We start from the raw sequence: 26,293 nt of genomic DNA, 5'->3' as shown, positions 1-26,293 counted from the left end.
TTTCTCTCCAGCAATGGTCTATAGCAGATGCTTAGGGAGAATGTACAGGCGAAACAGTTCAATGACTGTCTGTTGGGAAATGGAGACAGAGCGTGCTATGTTGGCTGCAGAGCATCACAACGGCAAGCGCGCTGCCACGTGCGTAGGGCTGTAGGAAATTGATCTGCAGCTCACTGAGCAATGCAAGAAACCAAACTGGCCCCAAGGTGGTCTGTGGCCCAGGTTTCCAGAGCAGTGTCCTGAGGGCACCACCGTGTTGCCTGCCCTGCCTGGCCTTCTCCTCTGGGCCGGTCTGCGGAGATTCCTTAGTATGGGGGCGTAATTCATGCTTTATATTCATTACTGTTGATGCCGAACTTGCATTTCTTTCAGCTTGGCCAAGGAAAGAGTCAAGTTTTCTGGTTGGTTTCAGTCATTTACTGAGCAGTTTCCCTTGGCAGTTCACACGTACTAACACCACTGGCAGGGCTGCCGGTGCTGCAGGGGAGGTTGTTGCGGGCAGATTTTTTCTCTCCCAGCGTTCCCACTCCAGCCTGTTTTCTGCGAAGGCAGCTGGCTGGTGACTGCGGAGAGATTTAGCTAAATGCATCACTTGAAAGTGCAGTATCAAGCAAGCGTGCCAGCAAGGAAGGAACATTAGATAAGCACTCATTTCCAATCACGTAATCTTATTTTTTCAGCTCAGACTCAAAGTAGCTGGAGTTGTCTTTGCACAGACATCGTGTTTCGGCCTTCAAGAATAATATCTGTCAAATTTTTCAGGTGGTATCAGTTTGCTAAGATAAAGATGCTAAAGTCAGAGAGAGGCAGACTGCAACATTATCTGTAATGCTGGCAGGCTTGCTGCTTGCTTCCAGCAGGTCAGAGACTTTTCCAGTACCTTTTGGAAAGTAATGGTAATTTCGGTTCACCACAAGGTTTAGAAATATATTTTGAGTTACTTTTGATTTGTCACTATCCCTTAAATTAGTCCAGGAGCAACAATGTTAGATTATACTTAGAGCAAGCATTGCATTGTAGTATGTGTTTGGAAGAAAAGCAGTACCATCACACAGGAAAAATCATGCGGGATTATACAGTTTTGCTGAGAATAATTGATACCAGTTGAACAAAACATCTGTCTTAAAAAAAAAAAAAATAGTTCCCTAAACTGTGCTTTTTCTTTAAGCATGGTGTAATTCTCTGTATCCATACCCTCAAGGTGTGCTGACCTGATGTTGGAAGTAAAAACTCTCTGGGCCCTTAGCAAAAAGAACTTGCAGTGCATAGCAGAGGCAGGAGAAAGTAAAGACACTCATGAGAAAAATGCAGGGAAATAATTTTTTAGAGCTGTGACCTCCTTGAGTCTATCAACCTGTGTGTGGAGTCGTGCATGGGTTTATGCCAGCAAAACTCTCCCACTACTCAGCCCTTTCTCTGCTTCTCACTGTAACCCTGTTCTCTGATGGCTACGTTTTTTAAGCCAGCTTTTCTTAGACTTTTTATTTTTTCACACAGCGTATTTATGAAATACAGAGGCTATTTCCCTGCACAGCATATTCCAAATATTCCCTGGCCACTGCAAGACTCTTAATGAACAGAGTTCTGTTTTTCACAGAGGTTGTGCCAATTATGAGGATTTTTTTTTCCCTGATTCAGAATGAAATCTCCCAAAAGACAAGGAGAACAAGAAAGGTCTTACAGTTATGGCTGTAGAGTTCTGGCTTGGCTTCTCTGCTGCACCAGAAGCTGTGTCTGACCTTGGGCAAAGCAGCCAGGGTCAGACTGATGTCCATAGTTGGGCTTCGTCATGGTGGGATGCACGGGATGGAATGGCATCATCATATTTTTTTGTAATTACACAGGCATTACCTGAGAGTTCCTCCAAAACTGAGTTGCCACACACGGACAGAGTGCTGTGGGCTGCCCCTGCCTAAGCCGGGCCTCCTCCACATAGAGGAGGCTTTGGTCTCCACCCACAGCACTTCAGCAAACTAAAGCACAGTCAAAAAATCCCAAGCAAATGCTTTTGGGCATTTCAGAGAAAAGCCACATTAGAGCTCCTCTTTTTTTTTTTTCCCCCCTCCTTCTTTTTAAATGCCTTTTTCTCCTTCCTATCAATGCACATTTTCCTATACAAAAGCCCTTTTATTTTCCATTTGATTTTACAAAGTTAATCAGCCTGAAAATACATTTAAGATGGCTGTTTTGTAAAATGCTCCCTACAAGAACATCTAAGCGTGCATTTTTCCTGCCCTAAGCATAAAGAGTGCACCTTACCTGAAAGTCTGCAATCTGCCGTTCTTGCCATTTAGCGCAGTGGTTTCTATTTATCCCCCCAATAGTGATGTGCAAGCCAAGCCTATACGACCCCCATTAGTATTTCATGGGGAAAGTTCAATGTTTTTATTTGCTCTGCACTTCTGATCAACATGGACAAATCAATTCTAATTCCATCATTCTTTAGACTTTTTGTAGGTTTTAATAAGGACCTTAGAGATTCCTTCCCCCCTCCAAAAAAAAGAATAACTCAGGCTTACTAATTAGGCTTCATACAGTCACTGCTCACACAGAGGAACCTAACAAGTTCTTTATAGTTCCCAGGAGACCAATTAACCTTCTTTTAAATATATCTCTATATAGCTACAGAGACAAGCACGCACAGAAAGGCACATACACACAAGCTTTTCAGTAGGCTCAGATGCTCCAGCTCCTTGTTAACCAAATTCTGATGGGGCTCACAGCAAGCCGGCAGGGCTGAAGCATCCTGCCTGAGTCCTTTTTAACTCCAAAGATGCCTTAATGAGGACAGAGCACAATCTCTTCTTCCAGCTGACCCCAGGACAGGAGGAAGGGGACAATCACGCAGCCTCTTCTTTGCTTAAAGTTCCCCTCCACCTCCTGGGCACGGGCAGGCAGCACTTGCTGGTCTCCTTAGCTGGAGGTGAGGAGCCTGCTCCCCCGTCCCCCAGCGAAGGGCTGGTCTCGTGGGGCTGACGGGACTGGAGGAAAGAGCAATGTTTTCTTCCTCCGCCCCTCCAATTCAGCAGCTCTGATTCCCAGTCCCCAGAGAATCCAAGGAGGAAGGTGACAATTTTACATACCTCTCGGAGGAAAGCTGCACTTTAAATCACAGGTGATTCCTCTTGACAATTCCACTTGACTTGCAGAGCAGGAGCCAGGAGACGGTAATGGAGAAGGGCGTCTGATGAGAAAATTAGCAGAGCTCCACTCCTCCCCTCCCCCAGGCTCTGTGCTCTGCTCTGAACTTGCCTGTTTACCTTTAGTGAAGCCTTCTTAATGTCGCCTTCCTGTTGTAGTAGGTGCCAGGTGTGGTGCTGAGCATCCCCCGATGCAACGGGTAGAGGAGAGGTCTGGCCCGAGCCTCCTTGTGCTGTCCCTTGCCGAGCCGGGGACACCCAAGCGCTGCGTTGCGAAGGCGCGGAGCTGCCATCGCTCCCGCTGGCAGCGGCACCCCGCAGGAGCCCACAGGGAAGGATGGAAAAGCTGCTGTGGGCTTCGGAGAGAGTCGCAGGCCTCACGGCGCTGCAGAGGGGAATGGGCCTCCATACCTACGGCGGTACCGTACAGCTGAGGTACCGGACAGCTGGTGGGCTGGGAACTGGAGTAGCAGAGGTGACGGGGACTGCGTGAAAGGGAGCAGTCACTGACTGCTGGGGGGTTGCTTCTGCGTCTCCTGCGTAACCCCACTTTGCCCATTTGGATGCAAGGGCCCTTGTACTTACTTCGGTCTCCTTCCCAAAGTCATGGCAAGCTCTGGGGAGAATTTCCTCCGTGAGGTGCTGGCAATGTCTGTTTTTCTGTTCTCATTAATGTCTTGTACCCAGCTGGTACCCTATATAGGACCGTGATCAAAATACCATTATTGGGAGTGATGTTCCCCATCATGCTAACAGGAACGCCGGATGAGGGCAATTCTCTATCACAAGTTGGGAATGTTAATTTCCGAACATCTGTGGCTGAAGGCACCAGTAAATAACGGTATTTTAAAAGGTCATTGTAATGAGGGTATACAAAGAATTTTTTCTCCCCTTACCAAATGTTTTCTGTGGGGACTGTTACATAATTTGTGAAAAAATAGACAAAAATCTGATTTTGTATTTTCTGCAAATAGGTCTGTGCTGATTGCTGGGCTTTTTTTTTTTGATTGTAGTTTATTTTACTCAAGTCAAACTGCAACTCAACATGAAAACAAGGGAATTGGGAAAGATGCATTAACCTGCCAACAGAAAGCCTCTGAAAACCAGAAAGACCTGGGGAACACTGATCCAAGGTCTGGGATGGGGCAGCCTGCCAGCCACCAGGCAAGAATGCCACCTTGCTTTATGGCTGGTAGATGGGAAGATGGATAAAAAACCCTCAGATGGGCATTGTCCAAGTTCGTTTCATCAGAGCCCCAAAGCTCTTCGTGCAATCCACGTAATGTGACGGTGATACACCCAGGCCACAACGCTGCTCGTTTTACCATTCAAATCTAAAGTCTTGGCAAAATGTGTCCTTCCAAGGTGGTGCAAAGCTCATCGAGAGCCTAACATCTTCTCTGCTGTGGAACACGCCTTTGAAATCTGCTGCTACGTCACAAGAAATGGTGGTTATCGGGCTCTGGGAGCGCGGCGCTTGTCCCGCTCGTGAGCTGGAAAAAGGCCAGTTTGCTGACAAGCCCCGGGTTGGCATTTGCAGAGCTGCAGAAACAGCGTAGGTTTAGAGCTCCGCAGAGGTACAGCGTCGCTCAAATCTAGCCCACGACCCAGATGGGTTTTAACCTGGGCCTCTTTCCCCGTGTTAGACAGCCATTTAGCTGGCAGGTATCTCAGTTCAGACCAGAGCCAAATGAGGAGCCGAGGGAGGCAAAGGCAGGGATTTTGTTTCTCCAGCCTGATGTGGTGCCTTCAGCGAACACCTTTCCTTTACGCGTGGGGAATGCAGCAAGGTGCCAAAGCCAACTCGAGAGCACATTGCGTTTGTCACAGTACAAGACAAAGGTGCCTTGGGGCACTTTTTTCGGCCCTCCCCCTCTTGCCCCAGTGAGCGCTTTGTGAGCTGCGGGGCGCTTCCCGCTTCCCCGCTCGGCACCGCAGGGAAACCCTGCCTTCCTCACCACCCTCTTCGTGTCCTGCGCTGCCAGTGACGCAGCCTCTCATCAGGGGCCATCGCCCTTGAAGCTCTTGAGGTTTTACCCTTGTAAAAAGATGTCGTGTCCATCTTCTGTTGGGGGGGAGGAGGGAGAGAACGGAGAGGAAAAAGCTCTATTAAAAAGAAAAATCCCCAAATGGTCGTTTCTGAAGTGGCACGGAAATGTTGAGCTTGCTGCTCCACTCTTGGCAAGTGTGAAGAACAACAGTTAAGCAGGACAAGTCTTCAACTGCTACGTTGGCTTTGGGCCCCGGCAGCTTTTTTGTGCCCGTTGCTCCCTGGTGCCAGCTGAGCCAGGCCAGATCTGGTGCCGTCTGCCTTCCCTAAAGCCCTGCAATGGGGGTTGCCGAGAGTCGGGCTCATCTGTCACTGCCGTTTTGTGGAGCAGGGCTTTGCAGCCTGGGGCCTGTGCATGCCCACGCAGGGGCGATTCGCAAAAGGCACCTGAGGAAAGAGAACCTTGCTGTCATTAGGCTTGAATTCCCTCTACCATCTGCAACTCCCACAACAAAGCTTATGCAGTCTGCCAGATGAAAATGGTGGAAACCCTGAGGTGCCTCAGGCCAGCAGATGGTCCCAGGCAGAGAAGCCCAGGCTTGGCACAGGTGCCCCTGTGCCAGCCTTCACCCAGCCCTGCCATACCCTCAGGTGCCATATGAATTTTCTCGCAGAAAAAACTCACTGCACGAAGTGGCTGACGGCAAGTGGGCCAGCTCCTGGCCAGCCAGCGAGGCCTGGCGGCCAAACAAAGATTCTAGGATGTGGTCAGGTATATGATTTCTTAGAGAAATGGGTTTACAGCTTTCCCATCTGAAACACTTTGATTATTTTGGGTTTAATTTTGTTATCTCAGTGTGTGCTTTAAAAAAAAAAAGACAGACCTACTCTGTCTTGCTAGGGAAGAATTTCTAGGGTCACGGGGGGAGTTTAAAGCTCAAAGGTTTACAATCCCAGCAAGATAAGGCAGTATAACAGCCTTCGCACTTTATGGTGCTAGCTTATGAAGAGGTCAAACTGGCTTAGCACGAGGGTCAATTTTACTCAAAGTTCCTGTTTGAGGAAGGGAAAAAACATCCCAAATCTTCATAGCTAGCTTTGATGTAACTATTAGATTGTAGGGGTTTGGGTTGTTTGGGTTTTTTCCCCCTATCACCAGTGGGTTTTTTGCTTCCCGTGTGACAACGAAATGAATCCCAAAATGAGCCGGTGTCTCTGCCGCAGGCCTCCGGCCGGGCGGTGCCGCTGCGCGTCCCGTGCCTTCGTGGGGGCAAGAGAGGCATCGCCTCGTTCAGCCTCTCTGCAACTCATCTGCTATCGCTTTGTTCTTAAATTGCTGACACGTCTATGAACATCCATCCGCCTCCATGGACCCGGACTGGTTCTGCCATGCCCTTTGTCTCCCCTCGGTCCTACCTCTCTGCAGCCGTGGGGCTGTGCGCGGGCAGCATCACCACCCCAGTGCCACGCTTAGTGTGGAGCACAGCAGCGAAAATGGCCAGCTCAGAATGGCCCTAAAAGCACCTTAATAAGAAACTAAGCGTAGCTTTGCAGTGACCTCCTAGGGAGGCTCACAAGCTTTGACTTTGATGTCCTACACTAACCTGCCACAGAGAGCTGGGAGACCTGCCTCTTGGACCGGTGTATATTGCAAACATATGGAAAAATTTTGAAAGAAAACTGTTAACAGGACATAAACGCAGGCCAGGAATTATTCAGAGGGGCAATAAATGAATACTTCACTGAATGAGTCAGGAGCGCCTAGGTGATGTTACTGGGTGGAGAAATCAGTCCCAGAACAATTTTTTCACTGGGGAAGTATTTCAGTACCCCAGTACTCTCACACTAACTGCAATCCCATCAAAGATTTCAGGTGCAAAGCCCTCTTGCTAGGCTAGGTTTTAATTTAGTACGCACACAGTGTTTGTTCCTGCGACTGACCCACTCTGCAGACCACTTCATGCCACTGCAATGCTAATTCTCAAGCAGGCTAGGACTGGTGACTGGTGCTCCCATCGTTTCGGCCTTGCCAGCAGAAAGAATAGAGTCCAATGGATGTAAAGTCTGCAATGCCAAGGCTTAGAGGCTGTGCAGAAGCTTCTCCGTGGATTTCACAGCATCTTAATGGCTTTACATATAACCTTCAGAAATGTTCCTTGAGCTGCTGGAAACTCAGGGCAGGCGTGAGTCCCAGCTACGCCAGCCCTGCGGGCAGCGCGAGTCACCCGCCGCAGGGTGAGGAGCCGAACTGTTCTTTCTCATTATTTGCGTAATTGCAATGCCTTCCGTTGTCCTTGGAAATCAGGAGAAAATTATGTTTACAGTGTCTTGCTTGGCTCCCGTGGTGCCGCTTGCTGAGTATTGTGAGGTTTCCATCAAATATGGTTTAGGAGCAGGCAGCTTGCTCTTTAATAAAAACAGGGCTGTGAGTCTCCCCGCAGCTGCCGTGAGTCTCTTCATAGCTGTGTCCCTGGGCGTCCAGCTAAAGCACAGAGACCGCAGTGAGCTGGGCCACCGTGCATGGGCGGGCACTGAAAGACAAGGTGGGTGAAGGCACTGCTACTCCTTCAGCACCACTGGCCGCTCTTGTTTCAAGCAAGCTCCAAGGGGCAGTTTGCAAGGGGCCATGCTGAGTGGCACAGAGCATCCGAAGGCACCGGTGTGGAAGAGTCTGCAGAGCACAGCGCAGCAAGCGAGGTGGCTTGTGTGCTCCCCCCTCTCTGCTTTATTGTAACTACAATGAGCAATTCATCTTCCGACAAACTAAATACAGGAAAACGTCAGGTTTTATCTCATCTCCCTGGTTTCCTGTCATTCAGAGAATGAAGCTGAGCAGGGATGAGATGGGGACAAGGACAGTCCCCGCTCCTTTTAAAGTGAGTGACAACGATCCTCCAACACTGGAGGTGCGAGGCTTCCTCTCCGCCGCAGCAAGCCCCGCGTCCCGCAGGCTGCACCCACGCGTCTGGCTGCACTTGGGTCTCTAGGAGATTGAAATGGAAATACGGATGTGCGCCAGACGCACACAGCTGCGTACGTTTGGCTGCCAGTTGGTTGGCGTGAAACCCGCGGTCTGACGCAAAGCGTGGGTGCCAAACCTGTGCGATAAACATCCACAGAAGAGACATGTGTAAACATACACAAAAATGAATGCAGGTCTTTTCCCTAGACAAGCATCCATTGGGAGTGGACCATTTTTGGCCATCTTAGAGCTTTTCCCAGGTCAGCACTTGCCAGGGTTGTTCTTGAAGGGAGAGCAGATAGGACCTCCAAGCTACCTACTTGTTTTTGGAGGTTATGAAAGTGGTCTTTGAGCAATGTAGAGCATTTGTGTGGTCATAGCCAGTAGAGCATTGCTCAGTGGTTAAATAGCAGATGTCAGCCTCCAAAACTGCCAGATTGGCAACTGTCAAGAATACTAACAAACAGATATCATAAAATGTAAAATCCACTCACAGATGGCCTTTTTCTAGAGGAACTAAACGTTAATTTTTTGTTCATCTGAGAGACTGGGAGCTGAATTTTCTTGCTCCCCTCCCTCCTCAGTGGCTTCCAGGCACCTAGTGCTGCCAGCCAAAATGAGGGTGAGGTCCCAGGGGAACCCCAGTGCTCTGTGGGCAGATGTGGGAGAGGAACCAGCTTTAGCAACTACTTCCCCTTCTCCTGGTTTTCCAGTAGTTGGGGAGCTTGTTCAGGACCCCATAAAGAGACGGGGCCTGTCAGGTTCCCACGCTAAACCCTCTCCCGATTTTTAGTCTGGCAAGTTATTGGTTTTAAAGACAAGTGAAGACTTGGTCATGGCTAGGGCATTAGTTTACAAGAGGTACCAACAATTTCAAGCAGGCCTCATAAGGACACCAGCCTTTTGCCAGGTGTGAGCCCCTGCTCTCGCTCCATGCCCAAAACCTTTCCTGGCAGTCTTGCCCCAAACCAGAGGTGTGTAGCATCAAGGTCTGTAAGGCTTCAGAACTGACCAAGAGTGAATTGATTTTGTTTTCAGCTCATACAGAGCTCCTCACCATCAGTTCTGCCTTAGACAAAGTCTAGGACTTGCGCTAACCCATTTTTCTCTGGTTTTTGTCACTTTAAGGCACTTCGGGCTCTTAACTACTGATGTGGCTGCATGATAACAGCAATGAAGATAAATTACCTCAAAACCAGGCAATAAGCCTTTTTGCTCTTCAGAGCAAATCAGAGCTATTCTGAACAGCCCACAGATGAAAGAAATGGCTGTTTATCTTCATTTACAGCTACTGTGGAGAGGCACCAGCATGCAAATTCACTGGCCCAGGGGCAACAGCTAAGGTAGTACTGGAGTCATAGGGTTCGCTGCTGGGAGAGGAGGAAGGAGGAGAAACTCTCTCCTCCCCTCCGCCACATCATCACATTAAGTGCCAGCCTTTGCCTCTGTAGCCACCTCGATATTTTTCGTCTGGAAGAGCTGGTCACAGCAGATGACTGCATCCCCTGCCACTGTGACTGCTAGCTCTGCCGCCAAGCTGCTATAATAAGATAGCAGAAAGGACTATTTTAAATGCTCACCAAATTGTCAACCAATTATTTAGATGCCTAGTATGCTAACATGTCCCTCCTAAAATAGGAATATGAGGGAATCATCTGCCAGCATATGATGTGTCTTAAAGGAGGTTTCAAATCATTTCCTTTTTTCTCTTCCCCCCAAGAAGTAAGACTTGTTGTTTTCTTCCAATGGGAAGAGCCCAGTGTCCTTATCAGGGCTTACCCAAGTGTCAGTGGGCATTTGAGGTTTGCCCAGAGAGCTAATTCACATCTTGCCCTGCAAAGGAGGCACTCTCTTAATTATCAACAGGGAACCCCACAAATGGGAGATATTGCGCACACCTTAGCAGGTTCAGCTGAACCTGCCACCGTCGCCTCTCTGAAAGAAAAGCATGTCTTGAGCAATGGACACAAACTCTTTTTATTACTCTGACATTGTGTTATATACCTGCATGGTGGCCAAGGAAATCTGACACAGTTGCCGGAAATGATAAAAAATTATAAACACATTTTTATCATTTGCTTGGTCTCAGATTTTTCCCTTGCTCACAGATGCAGATGGAGCGATGCCTGCTAATATGGGGAGGCACATAATGCATAACCAGCTCATGTAAAAGCCTGACCAATTCAGGCCCCGTGACTGGTTTTTTTTCTGTTTCTGGACACCAGCAGAGGAGATGTTAATGGTGCTATGCTTGGCTGCAATGCTCCTGTCATTGCAATCAAACCCTGCAATTCCTCATTGTTGTTTTCTGGTGAATTTGCTTGTCAGCAATACTTGCTTGGTAGAACCCTTTCAGTTGTTTTATTTTCAGGTTTGATCTTGCTCACTCCCACTATTAGAATAGCACATCCTCTTGTGGGTCAAAAGCACCATCTTCTCTGCCAATGCTCTCATCCAAAGTGAAATAGTCAGGAGAGGGAGGCAGATATATTGGTAAGATAAAAGTAAACATTTAATGCCACTATAGTTTGATTTTTTTTATCCAGACATCATATTTTTGACAATGTTTCACACCTCAGATACCACAAAAGGGATATTTTTTAGCCAGCAAACAATCAATTTTACAATTTTAATGGCAAAAGGCTCAATGCATTTGTAGACCAACTTGGAAATGGCTGTGACTTTCCACATTTTGAACTTGTCCTTATGCTGTTCTTTCTTTTTCTTTTTTTTCCATAAAATTTAGTTGATAAAATATATATCTCTACTACGGATACATCCTTTTCTGGAATTACCCACTGGTGGGAGCAGCGTAAGTTCTGTATCCGTCAGTTTGTCTCCTCCTTAGCCCTATTTTATGCCACTGTTATAATGAGAAAGAACATAGCCACGGACAGAGTGAAATGGATTTAGCAAACATACACTTCAATGCATAGCACTTAGATAAGCATTTCCAACCATGATGTGTAAATAAATTATAAAATACAAGCAACTCTATAAAACAAGAACATCCTGAGTTTACAAATAAATTATATCCTTCATACATAGAATATGATGTGGATGTTAGTAACCAGCAGTTTCAGCTACGGGAGGGAAAGAAGTAAACTTAGAAAAGTTAGTATCTATGCATACATAAAACATATATGTATGTGTGCTATATGTAAATACTCACACACATACATATACAATATAGAGGGTGAATACATCCATATCTATAGTATATAGAGAATATGTAATATAGCTGAAACTGCCTCAAGCACCATTTTATTACCATTATTATAAAGTTTGCTCAATACTTAAGTAGGACCACTCAAAGTAAGATGGTTTGGGTTGCGTTTTATTTCCTGTCCAGGAGGATTTTGAATTATTTTGAATTATTTTGAATTATTATAGATGAATGTTACTATTTCACTTTCAGCACCTCCATTCTTTGCAGAACCATCACACCCTTTGTGAGCTTCAAAGTGTTGCATAAGTGAGCATGAGTCTGCTGTCCATGAAGCTGATGGCAAAAATCCGTATTGACTTCAATGGGGTTAGGATAAAGGTGCTACATTTTCAAGGGAAACTGATTTTTCCTTTTTTTTTTTTTTTTGAAAGCTTGCCTGAGAAGGAGAAAGAAGAAAAGATAAAGACAATAATAAAATGGTTTATTATTTCCAAGAGCAGGTATAGAAGCTCAGATAACCCTGGGATGAGCACACAATAAATGCAAGAGACAGAGATTATTAACTTTGCATTGACAAATCATTCACAGTTTTGTTTGCCCTAGTTATTTGGAAACCTGTTTCAAATCTTGCAATAGCTAGCAACGGCCAGCCTTGTGTCTCCAAAAACTGCTGGGTGTCGCCAATGCAAAAGCCTGAAGAGTAACAAAACAAAGACCGTGAGGACATCAGGATTAAGCAAGGTATGTCACCCATCAGTGGATCTGAGAAATAGCACCTGTCTGTATGGTCATCATCTCCTGCTATCACTATTTAGTGATACGAACGCTTTGATCTCTGCAGTGAGCTGGTGCATCCCTGATGCTGTGCAACCGTCCCTCCCATACGAACTGGTATCAGAGGGTCGCTCAGCCTCTGGTTTATGAGAATCATATTTGCTTCTGCAATGCAGAAGCTTCAAGTTACAATTTTAAAGCTATTAGGACTAGACAGAAAGCTTTATCTCATAGAGAGCTAAGAGCCCAAGCTTTTAATTGATGTAACTATGTTGTATGCCTCATGCACATGCAGAAATTGTTGTATTTAACAGCCACGATTGTAAAATATCTTGCCTTAAATTCATGACACCCTGAAATACAGAATAGTTCATTTGGATTATTTTTTCAGGCTTTAACATTTCAATGACAGCCTCTATGTGGGAACTGCAGCAACTTGGCTTTGTAGGCTGAAGAACATGGGGAAGAAAGGACCTTTAAAAGAAGACTTTGAAAGTGTTTCAAGCATAAGTTTTCCCTATAGTGTGGCATAAGCTTCATCCTGGTGAGTGTAAGGAGCAAGGTTTTATAGGCACTCCTTGGAAGAGGAAGGGGGAGTGATGTTGCCATTTGTGAACAGCTATGCCACCTCCCCACAATAATGTGTGAGGAGACTGTCTCTCTCAGGCTGTGTACATATACATTTGTCTGGGTGTATATACGCTTTATTTTTACGATTATTTTTAGCTCAGAAAAAAAGATGCAACAAACTCACAAACATTTGTAAAAGGTGATGTTTGTAAAAGAGTCTACATCCTTCAGCTGTCATAAAAATTTGAATTCCCTGCCACAGGTAATAGTTGCTACTTTAAGACAAACCATATTATCGAGAGAAATGAAAAAAAGAAGAAAAAACACTTCAAGACGGACTGAGTCTATCCTGTGAGCAAGCTTGGGACTTGATGTGCACTACTCCCAGCATCACTCCCGGCTTTCTGCCTCTGTAATTGCCATGTTCAGAGATGAAAGAAAAAAATATCAGTGTGTACCTTTCATCCTTTTCTGTACATTATCTGCAGCTCTCACTTAGCTTGCTTCACGTCAGAGGATCATGCCATTGCTCTTTACCAGTTACTATTGTATGTAGCTGCAAGTTTCACAAGTTACGTTGTATGGCAGTGGGAGTCTTCCAAGACTGGATCGAAGCCAGTCGAAGATGTTCAGTGATAGCCCTGTGCATGGCCCTTAGGCAAAATGAGGGGGCATCAAATAGGTAAGAGGAGCATATTCTTTGACTATAGAACTAGCAGCACAGTAAATACCCAAAGAAATGGCAGGTGGATGAATGTTCCTTTTCCGCGCAACTGGCTTTACCTGCTATAACTCTTCTGACTCTTAACGCAATTGTCCCTCAGTTATACCAGCGCAGGTGAGATGAGAACAGGCCCAGTAAAGAGCTAAGGAAGGGGAGCCTAGGTATCGGTTTGCTTCCTTGCCTGTCTGTGAAATAACACTTCGGATTGTTTAGATCTGAATGAGTTGACAAGAAATCATTGTGAGGCAAACACAAGGCATGCATGGCAGGAGAAAAGACGCGCGTCGTTAAGACAAACGCACAAGGAATTAGGGCTCTCCTATACTCTCTGGCTCACGACGTGACCCAGCGCCCGGAGCTGGCCGCGTGCGACCCGTGGCTTTCTGCCTGCTGCGAGAGCTCACGCAGACCAGTGGGACGTGAGTCCAGATCACAGGCAAACTCTCCAGTCTAAGGTTTCACTTGAATTTGTGGCTGTAAAGCAAGTTGGGTCCCGAGTGTAAATAAGGTTCACGGACGCCAAGACGAGCAGTTCTCAGAACGAGGCCCAAAGTGCCCCGGCTGCCCATGCCTGAGCACAGCGCTGGGGATGCGGACCAGTGGCTGGTATTCTGACAATGAAGAACAGTGATGTCCTGATACACATGCGAACAAAGAATTAACCGTCAAACCTAATTACGTTAACACTGCTTTTTCCTACTAAAGCTGTCCCAGGGAAATAAGATTGATTTCTGAATACGCAAAAGATTAAGCAGTCCATTCACGTTGCTCCTGTGTATTTCAGGCAACTTGATGCCCTTTAAAAAAATCAGGATAAAAACGACATGACACTGGCAATTGCCTAAAGAATGAGACTTCCTGGATAACTTTCAGAAATGTATGGGTCTTCTGTAAAGTGCTGGCTATTGTAGAATAAGATCAATTTCATAATAAGGTCCAGATGCTTTTAATTATCTGTTTTGCAGATATTTGAAGTATAATAATATAAATTCTGAAGTAAAAAGCTATTTTCAATGAGAAAACATTTCACAGATGTCAAATCTCCACAAATTTTCATTCCCTTTTATGCATTAAGCCACCACAGTTCCCAAAAATACAGTGGCAAATTCTAAAATGCACTGACAGAAAGTCAAAAAACAGAAGATGAGTACGGATTTTAGGATATGAATACTAGTGTATGATGGGAGTGTTAATGGCCACTCTAATTAAGTCCTCAGAAATAAAATATTTGTAAGGACTGTGATTCTGCTCAGTATTTTCAGTATGCCAAGTTCATCCTTGGCATAATCCATTTGGTTTCAGGAATCAATTTTGGTCCGTTGTGATAAACAGGGCAAACATATGCTCTTACTTTTAAAATAAAGGCTAGATAGATGCACTTTTTGCTATGCTTCCTAATCTACAGAAGTACCAAATCTAGAGACGACGAATAATTGAGTTAATGATGCTGAGGAATATTACATGTAATAGATATTTTCCAATAGCTCTGAAACGTGTCCATTTGATTTATAGAAACATCACCACTTCTGTATAAGTCCCAGACTATGTGAGAGGGCATCTTTTGATACTAACGCGTTCTGTGCATGCGCCGTTTGCTAGGATTTCACTTTCTTTCTAGCAAGTGCATGTTTACTTTTACTGTACCGCTTGCCATTTACCATCTCACTGCAGGTCCCCAGGGAGCCCAACATGCCCATTTTGGGCTGCTTGTTTTCAGCAATTGCATGCCAATTAGCCCAATGATCATCCTCCAGCAAGCACAGACATTTTCAGAAATGCTTAAGTCTGAAGAAGGCAACACTTAATTTCATGTGCCCAACTAGGGAGGGTCTTCCTTGAACATGGGGGCATGGCCTGGGAGCCAGGCACAGCACAGCATCACAGATGACAGCAGCACAGGTCTACCGGGGGAGGCAGGAGAGTGACAGACGGGAGCTGGCTGTGAAAAGTCTCTCTCCTGGGTGTATGTGACCTGGCAGCGTGTATCTGGGGCTCGGCAGGACTAAGCCCATAAAGAAAGATGCACTCCATATCCCAGGGAGCTAGGTCTGCATCCAGCACAAAACTGCAGGGGCAATCCCCATGGCTCTGTGGAGCTGAGCTGAATTCACGGGGCTCTGCGGAGAAGAGATGGTCTCAACAGAACCAATACGTAACAAACGCTACTGAAATCATAACAAAGAGAAACAAAGCTAGGGAGATTGCATTGTTTGGGGGTTTGTTTCAGAGAGTTTTTTGCCTTGAGAGAGAATGGGAGAGAGATCAGACCTATGTCTTTAATACTTACTTCGGATATGAGTTTCGTGGTAGGAAAATGCTGTGGAATAGACTAGAAAGCGACTTTCATATAAGAGCTTTTTTTCCCTCCAAATAATTCTATAGAATGTAAGAAGGATCTTCTACAAAATCCAGTGTCAAGGCTAATAGAAATAATAAGATTTGTTATTACAAGTTGTAGAGTATTAAAAGAAAATAAAACTATATAAATGTTATTTCTATCTCTTTTTTTAAGCTTTTTTTTCAGGTAACCACTAGAAAATCCATCAGTATTTTTGTAGGGTTATTTTTCCATTGGGACTTGCTGCTTGGGATATTGTAAGATGGCATTAATATGATGGTGCAGGTAAAAGAGGAGTTGCATTTAAGCACAACAGTAAATTGATGCATATTGAGTATATGTCACATGACGCTCTTATTTTCTCATAAGCAACAGGAGGGTAGCACAAGTGTATGTGAGAGAGGAATTTTTGTGAATGGGCTTATTTCAATATAAAAGAAGAAGAAACCTAATTCAACAAAATAATTCTTTATGTGCATATGTAATTAAAATGCAGATTTTGCATATTTCTTTAAGAACCACAAAGGATGTTCCTCGCCACGTACTGTTTTGTAGATAAAGACGCAAACAAGTAGAACATTTGGGTGTACATTGAGGCACAGACCCTCGTCCTTTTGATGTCAATGGGAATTTTGCCATGGCTTCAGTACTGGAGTGTTGATAAGGAAAATGCCATAGCCAACATGCCTGAAGTGCTATACCCACTCACGCACAGCTCCCATTTATTTCCAGACTAGCTGAGCTGAACAGGGCCTGCACTTTTCAGGTACGTCTGTGACTATGGACAGACTGGGCCAGTGACCAAAAGCTGCCAAAACATGTTTTGCAGTGGTATATGTCAAAAAGAGGAAAAGCTAAATTTTATCAGTCATTGTCTCAAGAGAGAAAGACAGAATAAATGACTCATTTTTGGACTGATAAGCTTGGGAGCCCTCAGCCTAAAGAGTAATTTTCCAGCAAGTTATTAGCACCAGAAAAAGGGGTTAGGATAAAGGTGCGTCCTCATCCATAACTCTAAGCAATACAAAGCTAAAAATACATGAAAAAGAAAACAAGTTATGGAGGTTGGATCAAATGGAAAAGATATTTACTTCGTGGTAATGTCACCTCTCCTCTCTCATACATTGCAGAACCTACAGGCTGGGAAAATTACTGTGTCCTCCAGCATATAAGATAGTACAGAAGAACATATAGGCAAACCTCACTCACTGCTAGAAATATTTTTTGTGTCATCTGGAAAAGTTGAATTTCTCTTTGAGTGGCCTTACTCTGATAACAAGAAAAGACAGTTAACATTTATTCATATGTTGTACTGATTAGGAAATATCTCTACAAACACAAGTTACTTAGAAACAGCAAGTCTGAAATAGGAGAAAACACCAAGAGAAAAACAAGCTGTAAATACATTTCAAAAGTGTGTTTGTTTTTTTCCTTTTTCTTTTCTTGACTAGCACCATCTGTACACAATAAAGTATGAACATAAATGTTTGGATAATAAAGATTTGCAAGGCACTTAAACAGTTTTTCTGGATAGGTTTTCTTTTAATGAACATCTCAATGGAAGTCCTACAACCACCTTTCCTCCTCCCTCAGCTAATGCAGGGAAAGAAGTGTCTTCTGCCAGCAGTTCTTATTTACAGACATGTCCTTAAAGGTTCCTCAAAGTGCTCTTTTAGGCTAAGAGAATCAACAACCTCATATCTCTATTTTTCATGCTCGTCCTGTTTTTTTTAATACTACTCTTCTGTATAGTAAAGCAAATCTCTCATACACACAGCTGAGACTTAACTCCAACCTTCATCCTCATTCTGTTGTCTTTGGGATGCTACTCAGAAGGGAAAAGGAGGATGGCAGAGATGCGCATTGAAATTCTCTTGAGGTTCGTTCTTTATCGGCGTCTAGAGGTGATGTCAAAACAGGTGATCATCATGAGATGGGCCTTGCAGAAGTTGACACGGTTTTCCAAACGCTCAGTCACACATTCCAGGGCCTCCAGGTATTCCAGAGAATCCAGCTCGAATACCTGCTCCAGATCAACTGTGGGAAAGAAAACACACAGATAGGAAAAGTAGACAAAACCCAGTGCTGGTTGGTGGGAGAGACAGAGCTAATTCAAGTCTTTAAAGCCATCAGTACTGTATACAACATTATCTCTGGCTTGCCATTGTCATTAAAAGTTGCCTTTTCTGTTTAATGGCTATTAAAATGGCACAGCAGCTTGCTGGTAGTGAAGAATACTGTTAAGATTGCATTGGATGCTTTCTTAAGCGATATGCTCAACCTCTCCAGATCTGCATCCTCTGCCATCCTCTCCAGATCTGCATCCTCTGCCATCCTCTCCAGATCTGCAGATGCCTTTTGCCACACTCCAACATCTTTACCCAAGAAAAGCCACCAGAACTATTCTTCCAGCAACCACGTGGCTCACTGCAAAGAAACCGGCTGGCACAAAACACCTGTAGGCTTCAGGTTAACCTTCACGCCCACAGGGAACATACAGGTTGAACATGATGGGGAAATTCAGCAATAAGGTGTAAAACAGGCCAAGTTAAATCTGTTTACAATGATTTTGATTGTTTGCATTCAGGGTCTGCTTCAGCACCATGCTTAAGCAAATTCTGAATGCTAAGCACATACTTAAAGTCATCCCTATTTGCGGCATGTATATGAGATGTACTAACTCTCTCACACGGTCTGCTGTCCAGAAAGACATTTAAATAGGTGCTCTGCCCTGGCAGGATGAGTCCTTTGCTGAATTCAGAACTCAGAGTTAGAAACCAACCTCCAACCTCCTTGCTCCTCACACCTCTCCCTATTCCATGTGATTCTCACTAGACCACTCAAGAGTGGCAAGGGAAGGTGTACACATCAATCACTCCACCATAGGTGCCCGTACGCTGCCAGAGACCAGCTGGCAGCAGCTTCCATGGAAGCCAAGTGTCAGATACATTGTCTGAGCCAGCACTTCCCATCTTATCTCATCCCTGAGGCCTGTGCCGTCCTTGAGGCTTTCTGCATGTATCACACTAGAATCAGAACCAAAGGCATCTCACAGTAAGTGGATGGCAATGTATGGCAAATTCTCTGCTCCCTTTAAATCTGTCCTTTTTACCTCTCTTCCTTAATAGTGTTCCTGAAACATATACTGTGGTTGTTTTGCAGGATGTACCAATCTGGTGTTAACTTATGGCAGCTGTCAAAGGAAGAGTTAGGATGCTTTAAGAGAACACACCAGCCAACCTCCTTTTGCCACCTGCAATTATCCTAAGTAAATTGAAACTCTTTTTTTTTTCCCTAGAACTCTGACATGAACTCGACTGCTTGCTAATACTAAAAATTGTTGTACAATTACTGCACTACTCTTTATCTTTTTTCCTTTGAGGTGCTGAGGTCCTTCTTCATTTGAATGTGAATGCCCTTTAAGCTCTCTGAACTTTACACATCTATAGTTATAAAAAATGGGCCAAATTCATTTTTCATGTAAGCCCACTAGTACCAAGGGACAAGTTTGCTCCACAGTGTTATTTTGTGGTAGAAGAGCAGATTTATAATATTGCTCATATGTCTGAGTGATCTGAGGCCAAAAAAAAAAAAATCTCATTTTCAGGAGCTGTGGACTGAAACGCGTGAACGTTAATCTACCAATGGCAATATTCACCACTACAACGTTGTACCATTTCAACATTCAGCTCTCAGGCAAAAAGGATTGTTCAGTTCTACTGTCAACATTTAATAAGAATTATAGGGACTAGTTCTAGAAATACGGTCAATCTAAAACTTGCCCTTAGGTGATATGTCGGTTCATTTTAGTTTACAAACACAGTAGCTCACATCTCATTCTTAGCAAACATTCCTGCTCCCCTCCATCCCCCCACCATGAAATAAACCAAAGGACACCTATAAGTCCAGGCAATAAAACGATGTCCTTACATTCACTGAGCCATTTATTAGGATCCAGCATCAGGTACTGTTTGGTCACCTCCAGTTCTCTCATTAACCACTCGTACTTGGCCTTGACCTCAGCAATTCTCTGCTGGCGATGCTCCAGGATTTTCAGCTTGGCATTGAAACATATCACTTCCTGCCGACCAGGAAAAAGGAGCAGGGAAGGAATAGGTGAAGAGGAGAAGAAATACCCAGATCCATCCAGTCAAATGATCTTCCAATCGATAATACTGACAATGAGCCATTTACTCTGGAAGCATATGAATCACTGCATGAAATCATCTATCATCTGTTTTATTTTTATTGCTTTTGCTTGGTTTTGATGTTTTCCATCAGTGAGCTTTGGAGACTTTGCAATGATAGTTAATAATAAACCATAATAATTAATAACAGAAAGCATCTTGAAATCAGATTAACTGTAGCAAAACATTTCTGGTTTCTGTCACCAGAAGTTTGGCTAAGACAATCTAAGCTCTGGGGAGAAGGAAATCCATTGCTTGCTGTATTAAAATCCTAAATACATCTCTGTGCTTGGCGCAGAAGAAATGCAGTAGTCATGTTATAAAATAAGAGAACTGGTAGCAATATCAAATTTAAAACATCCTTAAACAAAGGGAATATGTTACGGAAAGCTCTAGCAATTTACAATCATTAATAAGAAGACCTATTTTCTGTAAAGATATGAGGCAGTCACAGCACAGGGTGCAGTGCTGTCTGGAGAGACCCAGCCTGGCTTCACATGACTTCTGAGGGGTGGCAGCCATCAAGACGTGCAGCAAGTGAGCTCATGGTGAGGGCTGTGCTACCCTCACTAGCGTGGGAGCATCCCAATACAAGAACTATCCTCCTCCAAGCCTGTGTGAAGGTCCCAACCCTGTTCTGCCTTCTGCTCTGCAGAAAAATCTGTTGTGTGGGTGACATGCAGTGGAAACCCCACCCCAACAACTGGTTTTCTCCATATAAAATCATATCAGAGAACAACATCACAAACAACCTAACCAAGTGACAGGAGCTAGGAATAAAAAGTGCCTTAAAATAATAATAAGTCTGTATCCACAGTTACTCTAAAATTGGTGCTATTCCACCAACTTCAGATACTCTTCCTAATCATACCTCTCAAGAGCTGACCTTTACAATTCCCTGATCTTTTTGTAAATTTGGAGGCCTGAGGTTGGCAGGAACAACTTTGTTAGAGAGAAGACATTAGCTATCCTGAAAACAATACCATCAAAGCACTTGGCACCATTGCTGCCCAGAAAGACAGATGTGATGAGATGCTGGAGCACAGAAACCACCAGGACTATACGTAAGGGGCAAAAATGCAAGGTACCAATGTCCGCTAGCTGCTACGTAAGAAGGCATAACTTGAGTCATAACTGCTCTTAAATGAGATAATAGGTTTTGCTGCCTGTTGAATTAACCAAATTCAATACTACACATTTCTGACTGCATAATCTGAATTCCCCCTCTTACACCCTCCAAGAGGAGGGAGACAGATTACATGGATTGTACTCACCTTGCTGTCCCCACCTCGTCGCCGCTGGAGCCTCTCCACATCATCTATCTCATAGACTTTGATCTCAAAGGGCTCCCCCAGCCCCCTCTGCCCACTTCGCAGGGGCCCATCCACCCAGCGGACCCCAGGGCTGTTGGCAGGCTTCCTCGCTGGGGAAGCAGTATCAAGTGATAAAGCTGGAATAAGCCTCCGTCTCTGTGAACCTGCAAATGCAGAAATTGCCATTTCATGTTAGCACAGTTATTGCCTCTCCTTTCTGCTCCATCTGCAGAGATGTCTACAAACTATATATATTCAGCCTTCTTACACACAGAAGAAAATGGAGCAAAAACCCAGGGAGGCCATGGGAGTTGGGGTGAGCTGTAGCTGCAATGTGCTGTACCCACTCACCATGAGTCAGATCCTCATATGTTCTTTGGTGCCTGACTCCAGGATTTGATCCTCAGAGGGCATGTGTACCCTAAAGTTCCCAGAGGTTGTGCCTGCTTCCCTTTGCTCAGGTCTCGGTGTGTACAGGTATGCCAATGAAAGGCCAGAGCAGCAGGTTGGAACTCGTTTAGCTTTGCTTTCCTATCTCTTTACTGGTGCTGGCTCTTACGGCCCAAGGACAAGCATTAGCCAGCCTCTGCATTGACCATCTCCAGGGGAGGTGTGATTTTGGGTTTTTTTAATCACAGCACAAAAAGCACTTTGATACCCAAGTTCTTTTACTATGCTGGAGTTGAGTGCCAGTATACCACCACCTAGCTCTTTGCATAACACCGCCGTAGGCTGGCTAGAGCAGTAAAAACACTAGAGGACAAAATGCCTGCAGTAAGTACACCTGAGCTTGGTGGTTGCCACCAGAGTTGCATTAGCCTTGTCTCTGTCCACCAGAATATTCTTCTAAAACGTTTCCCACTTATGCACTTACTGCAGCAGTGGTGATGGGCAAGAAAGCAGCAAGAATGATGGGCTGGCAGAAGGGTTAGTCACTGTGCTTCAATGCCAGTCCTCATGCACACCCGCTCTGCTTTGTAATACCAGCAGAGCGGATGGGAGCACTGCAATAGCTGAAAAGGTACCATGGTTGATAAAGCCTATGCCATATGGAAAGCATCTGCCATGTGAGTTGCCAAGTCAGGGCCTAAGATAAAGCAAAGGAGAACAAGTACGTCACTGGTCTGACGGCAGCGGTAAGGAAGTTGAGCTTATAGTTTGTTGGGAGAAAGACCAGACATACACAGAAAAGAAAAACAACTGGTTACATTTCCTTGCTTGGTTTAGTATAATCAGAGCAATGGCTGGGTTTTAAAAGAAAACAGTTTTGTAGCTGACAACTCCTGCAGGGTCTCCCCTAGGAGACAGCAGGAATAGAAGGGATGGGAGAAACCAAAAACAAAAGCTGGAGCCAGCAAGTTTGAGTGAAACTATTAACTGACTCTCTTGGCTGCAAGAACAAAACTGATGCCAGCAGGGAAGGGATGCAGAATGATCATGCAGATTTTATTTTAAAAACAAGATAAAATAATTTAGAGGAATCTCCAGCACTACTTTTATTGGAACTTGAATATAAACAGCTTCAATATGTCTGCCAACGATGTGCTTCAATGAAAACTTAAAAACAAAAACAAAACCAAAAATATCTATTGATTGCCTAGTTTTTGGATTTGCAAGTAACAAAGCATTGTCTAGTTTCATTCACGGAGTCTGTTTCTCTGCTGACTTTGCAAACTATCACATCTTATTCCATTGATTTCTGAGTGCAGCAGTCTGTGCTAGAAACCAGCAGTTAGTAACCAGTAATTACCTGTAAATGCTAGCTCTAAAATGGATGAGAATAGTCTATCTTGCTGTCTACCTTGAAAGCCTAGTCTACAGAGCTTTTACTGGAATGCACCTGAGATAACGCTATGCAAGAAGAGTAGAGCACAGCCAAGGCGGATAGACAGGGAGCTCTACAAGGCCCCTTTATACCAAACGGCTGGAGATCTGGACTGCCCATCCCGTAACACCTATCATACTTGTGTTACTACTGAAACTGCAGCCCAGCAAAGGAGCCCATGCTAGAACAAGTGAAGCCTTACAAATACCAGCAAGTAGGAGCTATTTTAGACCTGTTGTACTAGTGACTGGAAGTCAATGTCAGCATTCACTTACCTTGAATGCATTTCAGTTAAGCTCTAGATTAAAATGCCTGATCAAGAGAAGAATCAGATCTTGATAAAAGGAAAAGCAAGACCTGACCCATTACCATAGGTAAAAAGCGACGACGAGAGAGACACAGTTTGGGAAGACCCCAACAAACTGCAATGCTAAAGGTGACTCTTGTCAGCAATGCTAGAGAAAGGCAACCAAATGGTGAGAGCAGCTGCATACTTGACGAGAGGTGAGACAGGGTGGTAGACTATTAAATTTTGTGACATGCAGGCAGAGATCCTGCAACGGGCTCAGCCCCTCCTGGGAAACGAGCCCTCCACCTGCTCAGTTGTGAAGGGCACCGAGTACTTCCCTAGTGTCACTCAAGATCAAAAGGATTTAGGCATTAAATACTTTTAAAAATACTTTTTAGGCTTTTGGCCATGGTGTCTCATAGGAGCAGTCTTTCAAATTTTGCCTGAGTATTGAAGCAATCTCTTTCCTATCTTTGCTGCTCGACAACTTTTAGAGCCAGCAACACTTACAAGCATCAGATCTGACCTCCTGTGTAATGCAGCCGAGTGCTGCTAATTCTTTTTACTTTGTGCCCCGCATTGATGGTCACATCTCCTTTCATGCCATGCCTACAGACTAGCTCTAGCATTTCAGCAAAGGAGCTGAGCAGACTGGAAATTCCTTCTGTCCAGCTCTCCCATGCATGGCTGAACTATGACTAAGGTAGCGCCTTTTTCTGTGATGTTTGATTTTCTTCCTTTTTTCTTCCCTCTTTCTTTTTTTTCCCCACTGTGGCTGTTAACACCACCTTCTTGTGTAATGGGGCACTTTTAATCCATCCCCACTGGAAAAAACATGTCTTGACCAGAGCCAAAGTCCAGGTCTGAGACACCCTGGGAATGCAGGTGGATGGCTCCAATTCACCTTGCCACGAGAACAGCGTCAGGCTCTTATTTGGAGCAAAGCAAAACAGATGTCACCAGCGTATGAATTGGGATGATGGTAATCAGGGATGATGGTAAATGTTTTTGCATTTAGTTCCCATTCATATCCCTTTGGCTCAATAAGAAACAGAAGCCTGGTGTCTAGAAGGAGGGCTCCAACCTGAGGCTCCAGCTAACAGCGCCTACCCCTCAGTGGAGAGGCAGTGGAGGCTACCATAGCAGCAGGAGACATGCTAACATGAGCTCATTATGCTTTTTTAGCCAGAGCTCACGCCTGGATAGCCCATGGGCTATCACAACAAAGCGAGGCTGCCAGCCCCGGGCACACCGGGGCAATGCGGCAGGGCAGAGCTGCCCGAGGCGGGCAGACTCGACGCCGTCTGCCCAGGGGCTCCTTCGGGACGCAGGGGCCACCCGCGCAGGTCTCCCTGCCCCATCGCAGCGGGTACGTCTGTGTGCAAGGCAGAGAAGAAAGCGAAAGAGGGATGTCTTTTATCTGAGCCTTGAATGCTGACTCAGGATGATTCATCTGAGGTTTAGAGTGCTTTGCGGAGAAATGAGATGAAAGATCACCTGCATCTTTGTAGTGAGGCAAAACCGAATCTAGTTTATTCTAAACATGCACTGATTAACAAGCTGTTAATTAGTCCAGGTACAGAAAATAACTGTCTTTTGGCAGGAGACTCCTGCCACTGCCCTCTCCATTTCGCCTCTGTTTTTTCTGATTTCACCTTAATTGGTATCAGTAAGGAGATACAGCCAAAGCAGAGCTTCAAGGTGAGTGTCACAAAGTAGTTGACAGCTTGCTCATCCATATCAACACACAGACACAACAATTAAATTGTTAAAACGAATACAGTTTTCCATTTGCATAGCAACTACCCGTTTGAAGTCCCAAATTTACTGGTAGCCCTTGATGGCATTAGGATCTCACAAATTTTGACTGTATAATAAATAAAATGCTTTGTAGGAATTGCAGCGCACCACTCCTCTCCTTCCCCACGCACGCCTTACAAAGGCAGCGGGCAGCCCGGGAGCTCAGCAGGAGCAGCTCTCGGCAGGTCCCTCCCGCCTCTGCCCCACCGGCTGGGGCTGGGGGAGCGTGCGCCCTGCCCAGCACTTCGGCAAACCCGCTGACCCTCCCGCCGACCCTCCTGCCGTGTAAATGGGATCCATTCCTCCATTAAAAAAAGAATTTATACCAAAAATGGATCTGAAAGGAATCCTGTAAGCTGAACCCAGAACAGAATAACGACACTTTCATTTATGACCGTACAGCATGTAAAGCAACATGCCATTTGCTAAATGTCTTGGAGGATGTGTTTTTCACTCAGTTTGAATTTATCTACACTCAGAATAACCCCTTTTGAGCCCAGCTAGAGTATGAATAACCGGACTATGAAGTAGCCCTGAAAATGCAGGGAATACAAGATTTGCTTTTGCAACAGATCTGTTGCTCTACCTTGAGCTATAGGCTAAGGTTTGGCCAGATTAAAATTAAGATAAAGGGAGAAACACAGTAGTGAAGGTGTGCAGTGTGAAAATAGATCTGACTGAAGAGTAGCACTGAAGCTACAACATACTTCAGCAAAGATAAGTCCAGAGAAGCCTTAAGGTATTAGAAACACAGACCAAGCCAGCTAGGTATGTAAGGGTAACTTTAAGGATAAGAAGACTCCCTGACCTCAGCAAAATTGCCCAACTGCATAAGGATGTATGCTCATAAAAGTATGTGTTGACCAGGGCAGAAACCCTAAGAGGTCTGGTTTTGCTTAGGTACTGTATATTTTGGAGTGTTCCCCTTAGATTGCTTTCCAAGCAGACATTCCAGACTGATCATCTTTTCTGTGAAAAAACTAAAAAGTATAAATGCAAAATCTTCATGAAAAGAAGTGTGTTGCATGTCTCTTCAAAGCAGGATACATCTGAATGGGATGCAAAACAACTGCTGTCCTAGAAATTTCAAGGTGTTTCAAACAGAAAATGAAACTGTAACTTGATATATCATAATTTCGGAAGTTTATAGTGTGTGCTCAAGGCAGGACGTGGAGCCAAAGCTATTCCCCGCGGCAGTTAATGTTACGGGAG

At 44.8% G+C, this 26,293-nt stretch overlaps 1 protein-coding gene across 3 annotated transcripts in view; it reads right to left on the bottom strand.

Annotated features, from left to right (window-relative positions):
* Nucleotides 1–10,566: 10,566 nt before the first annotated feature.
* KIF26B (kinesin family member 26B) overlaps nt 10,567–26,293 on the bottom strand; it is a 312,433-nt gene continuing 296,706 nt past the window's right edge. Inside the window, exons 13-16 of one of the 3 annotated variants that reach the window (XR_012774798.1) lie at nt 21,129–21,331; nt 19,598–19,748; nt 15,617–17,704; nt 10,567–13,964 (exon numbers count right to left, since the gene is read on the bottom strand). Coding sequence is in view for 1 of the 3 variants with exons in the window: in XM_075496030.1 (XP_075352145.1) it covers nt 17,556–17,704; nt 19,598–19,748; nt 21,129–21,331 (503 nt within the window). In the remaining 2 variants the exon portion in view is untranslated. Of the gene's footprint in view, nt 17,705–19,597; nt 19,749–21,128; nt 21,332–26,293 lie in introns of all 3 variants that reach the window. The other 2 variants (XR_012774797.1, XM_075496030.1) reach the window with 2 other exon arrangements.

The sequence above is a fragment of the Mycteria americana genome, chromosome 3 (genome assembly GCF_035582795.1).
Source record: "Mycteria americana isolate JAX WOST 10 ecotype Jacksonville Zoo and Gardens chromosome 3, USCA_MyAme_1.0, whole genome shotgun sequence".
In the NCBI taxonomy this organism is placed as follows: Eukaryota; Metazoa; Chordata; class Aves; order Ciconiiformes; family Ciconiidae; genus Mycteria; species Mycteria americana.
This window is presented reverse-complemented; position numbering and strand designations above follow the sequence as displayed.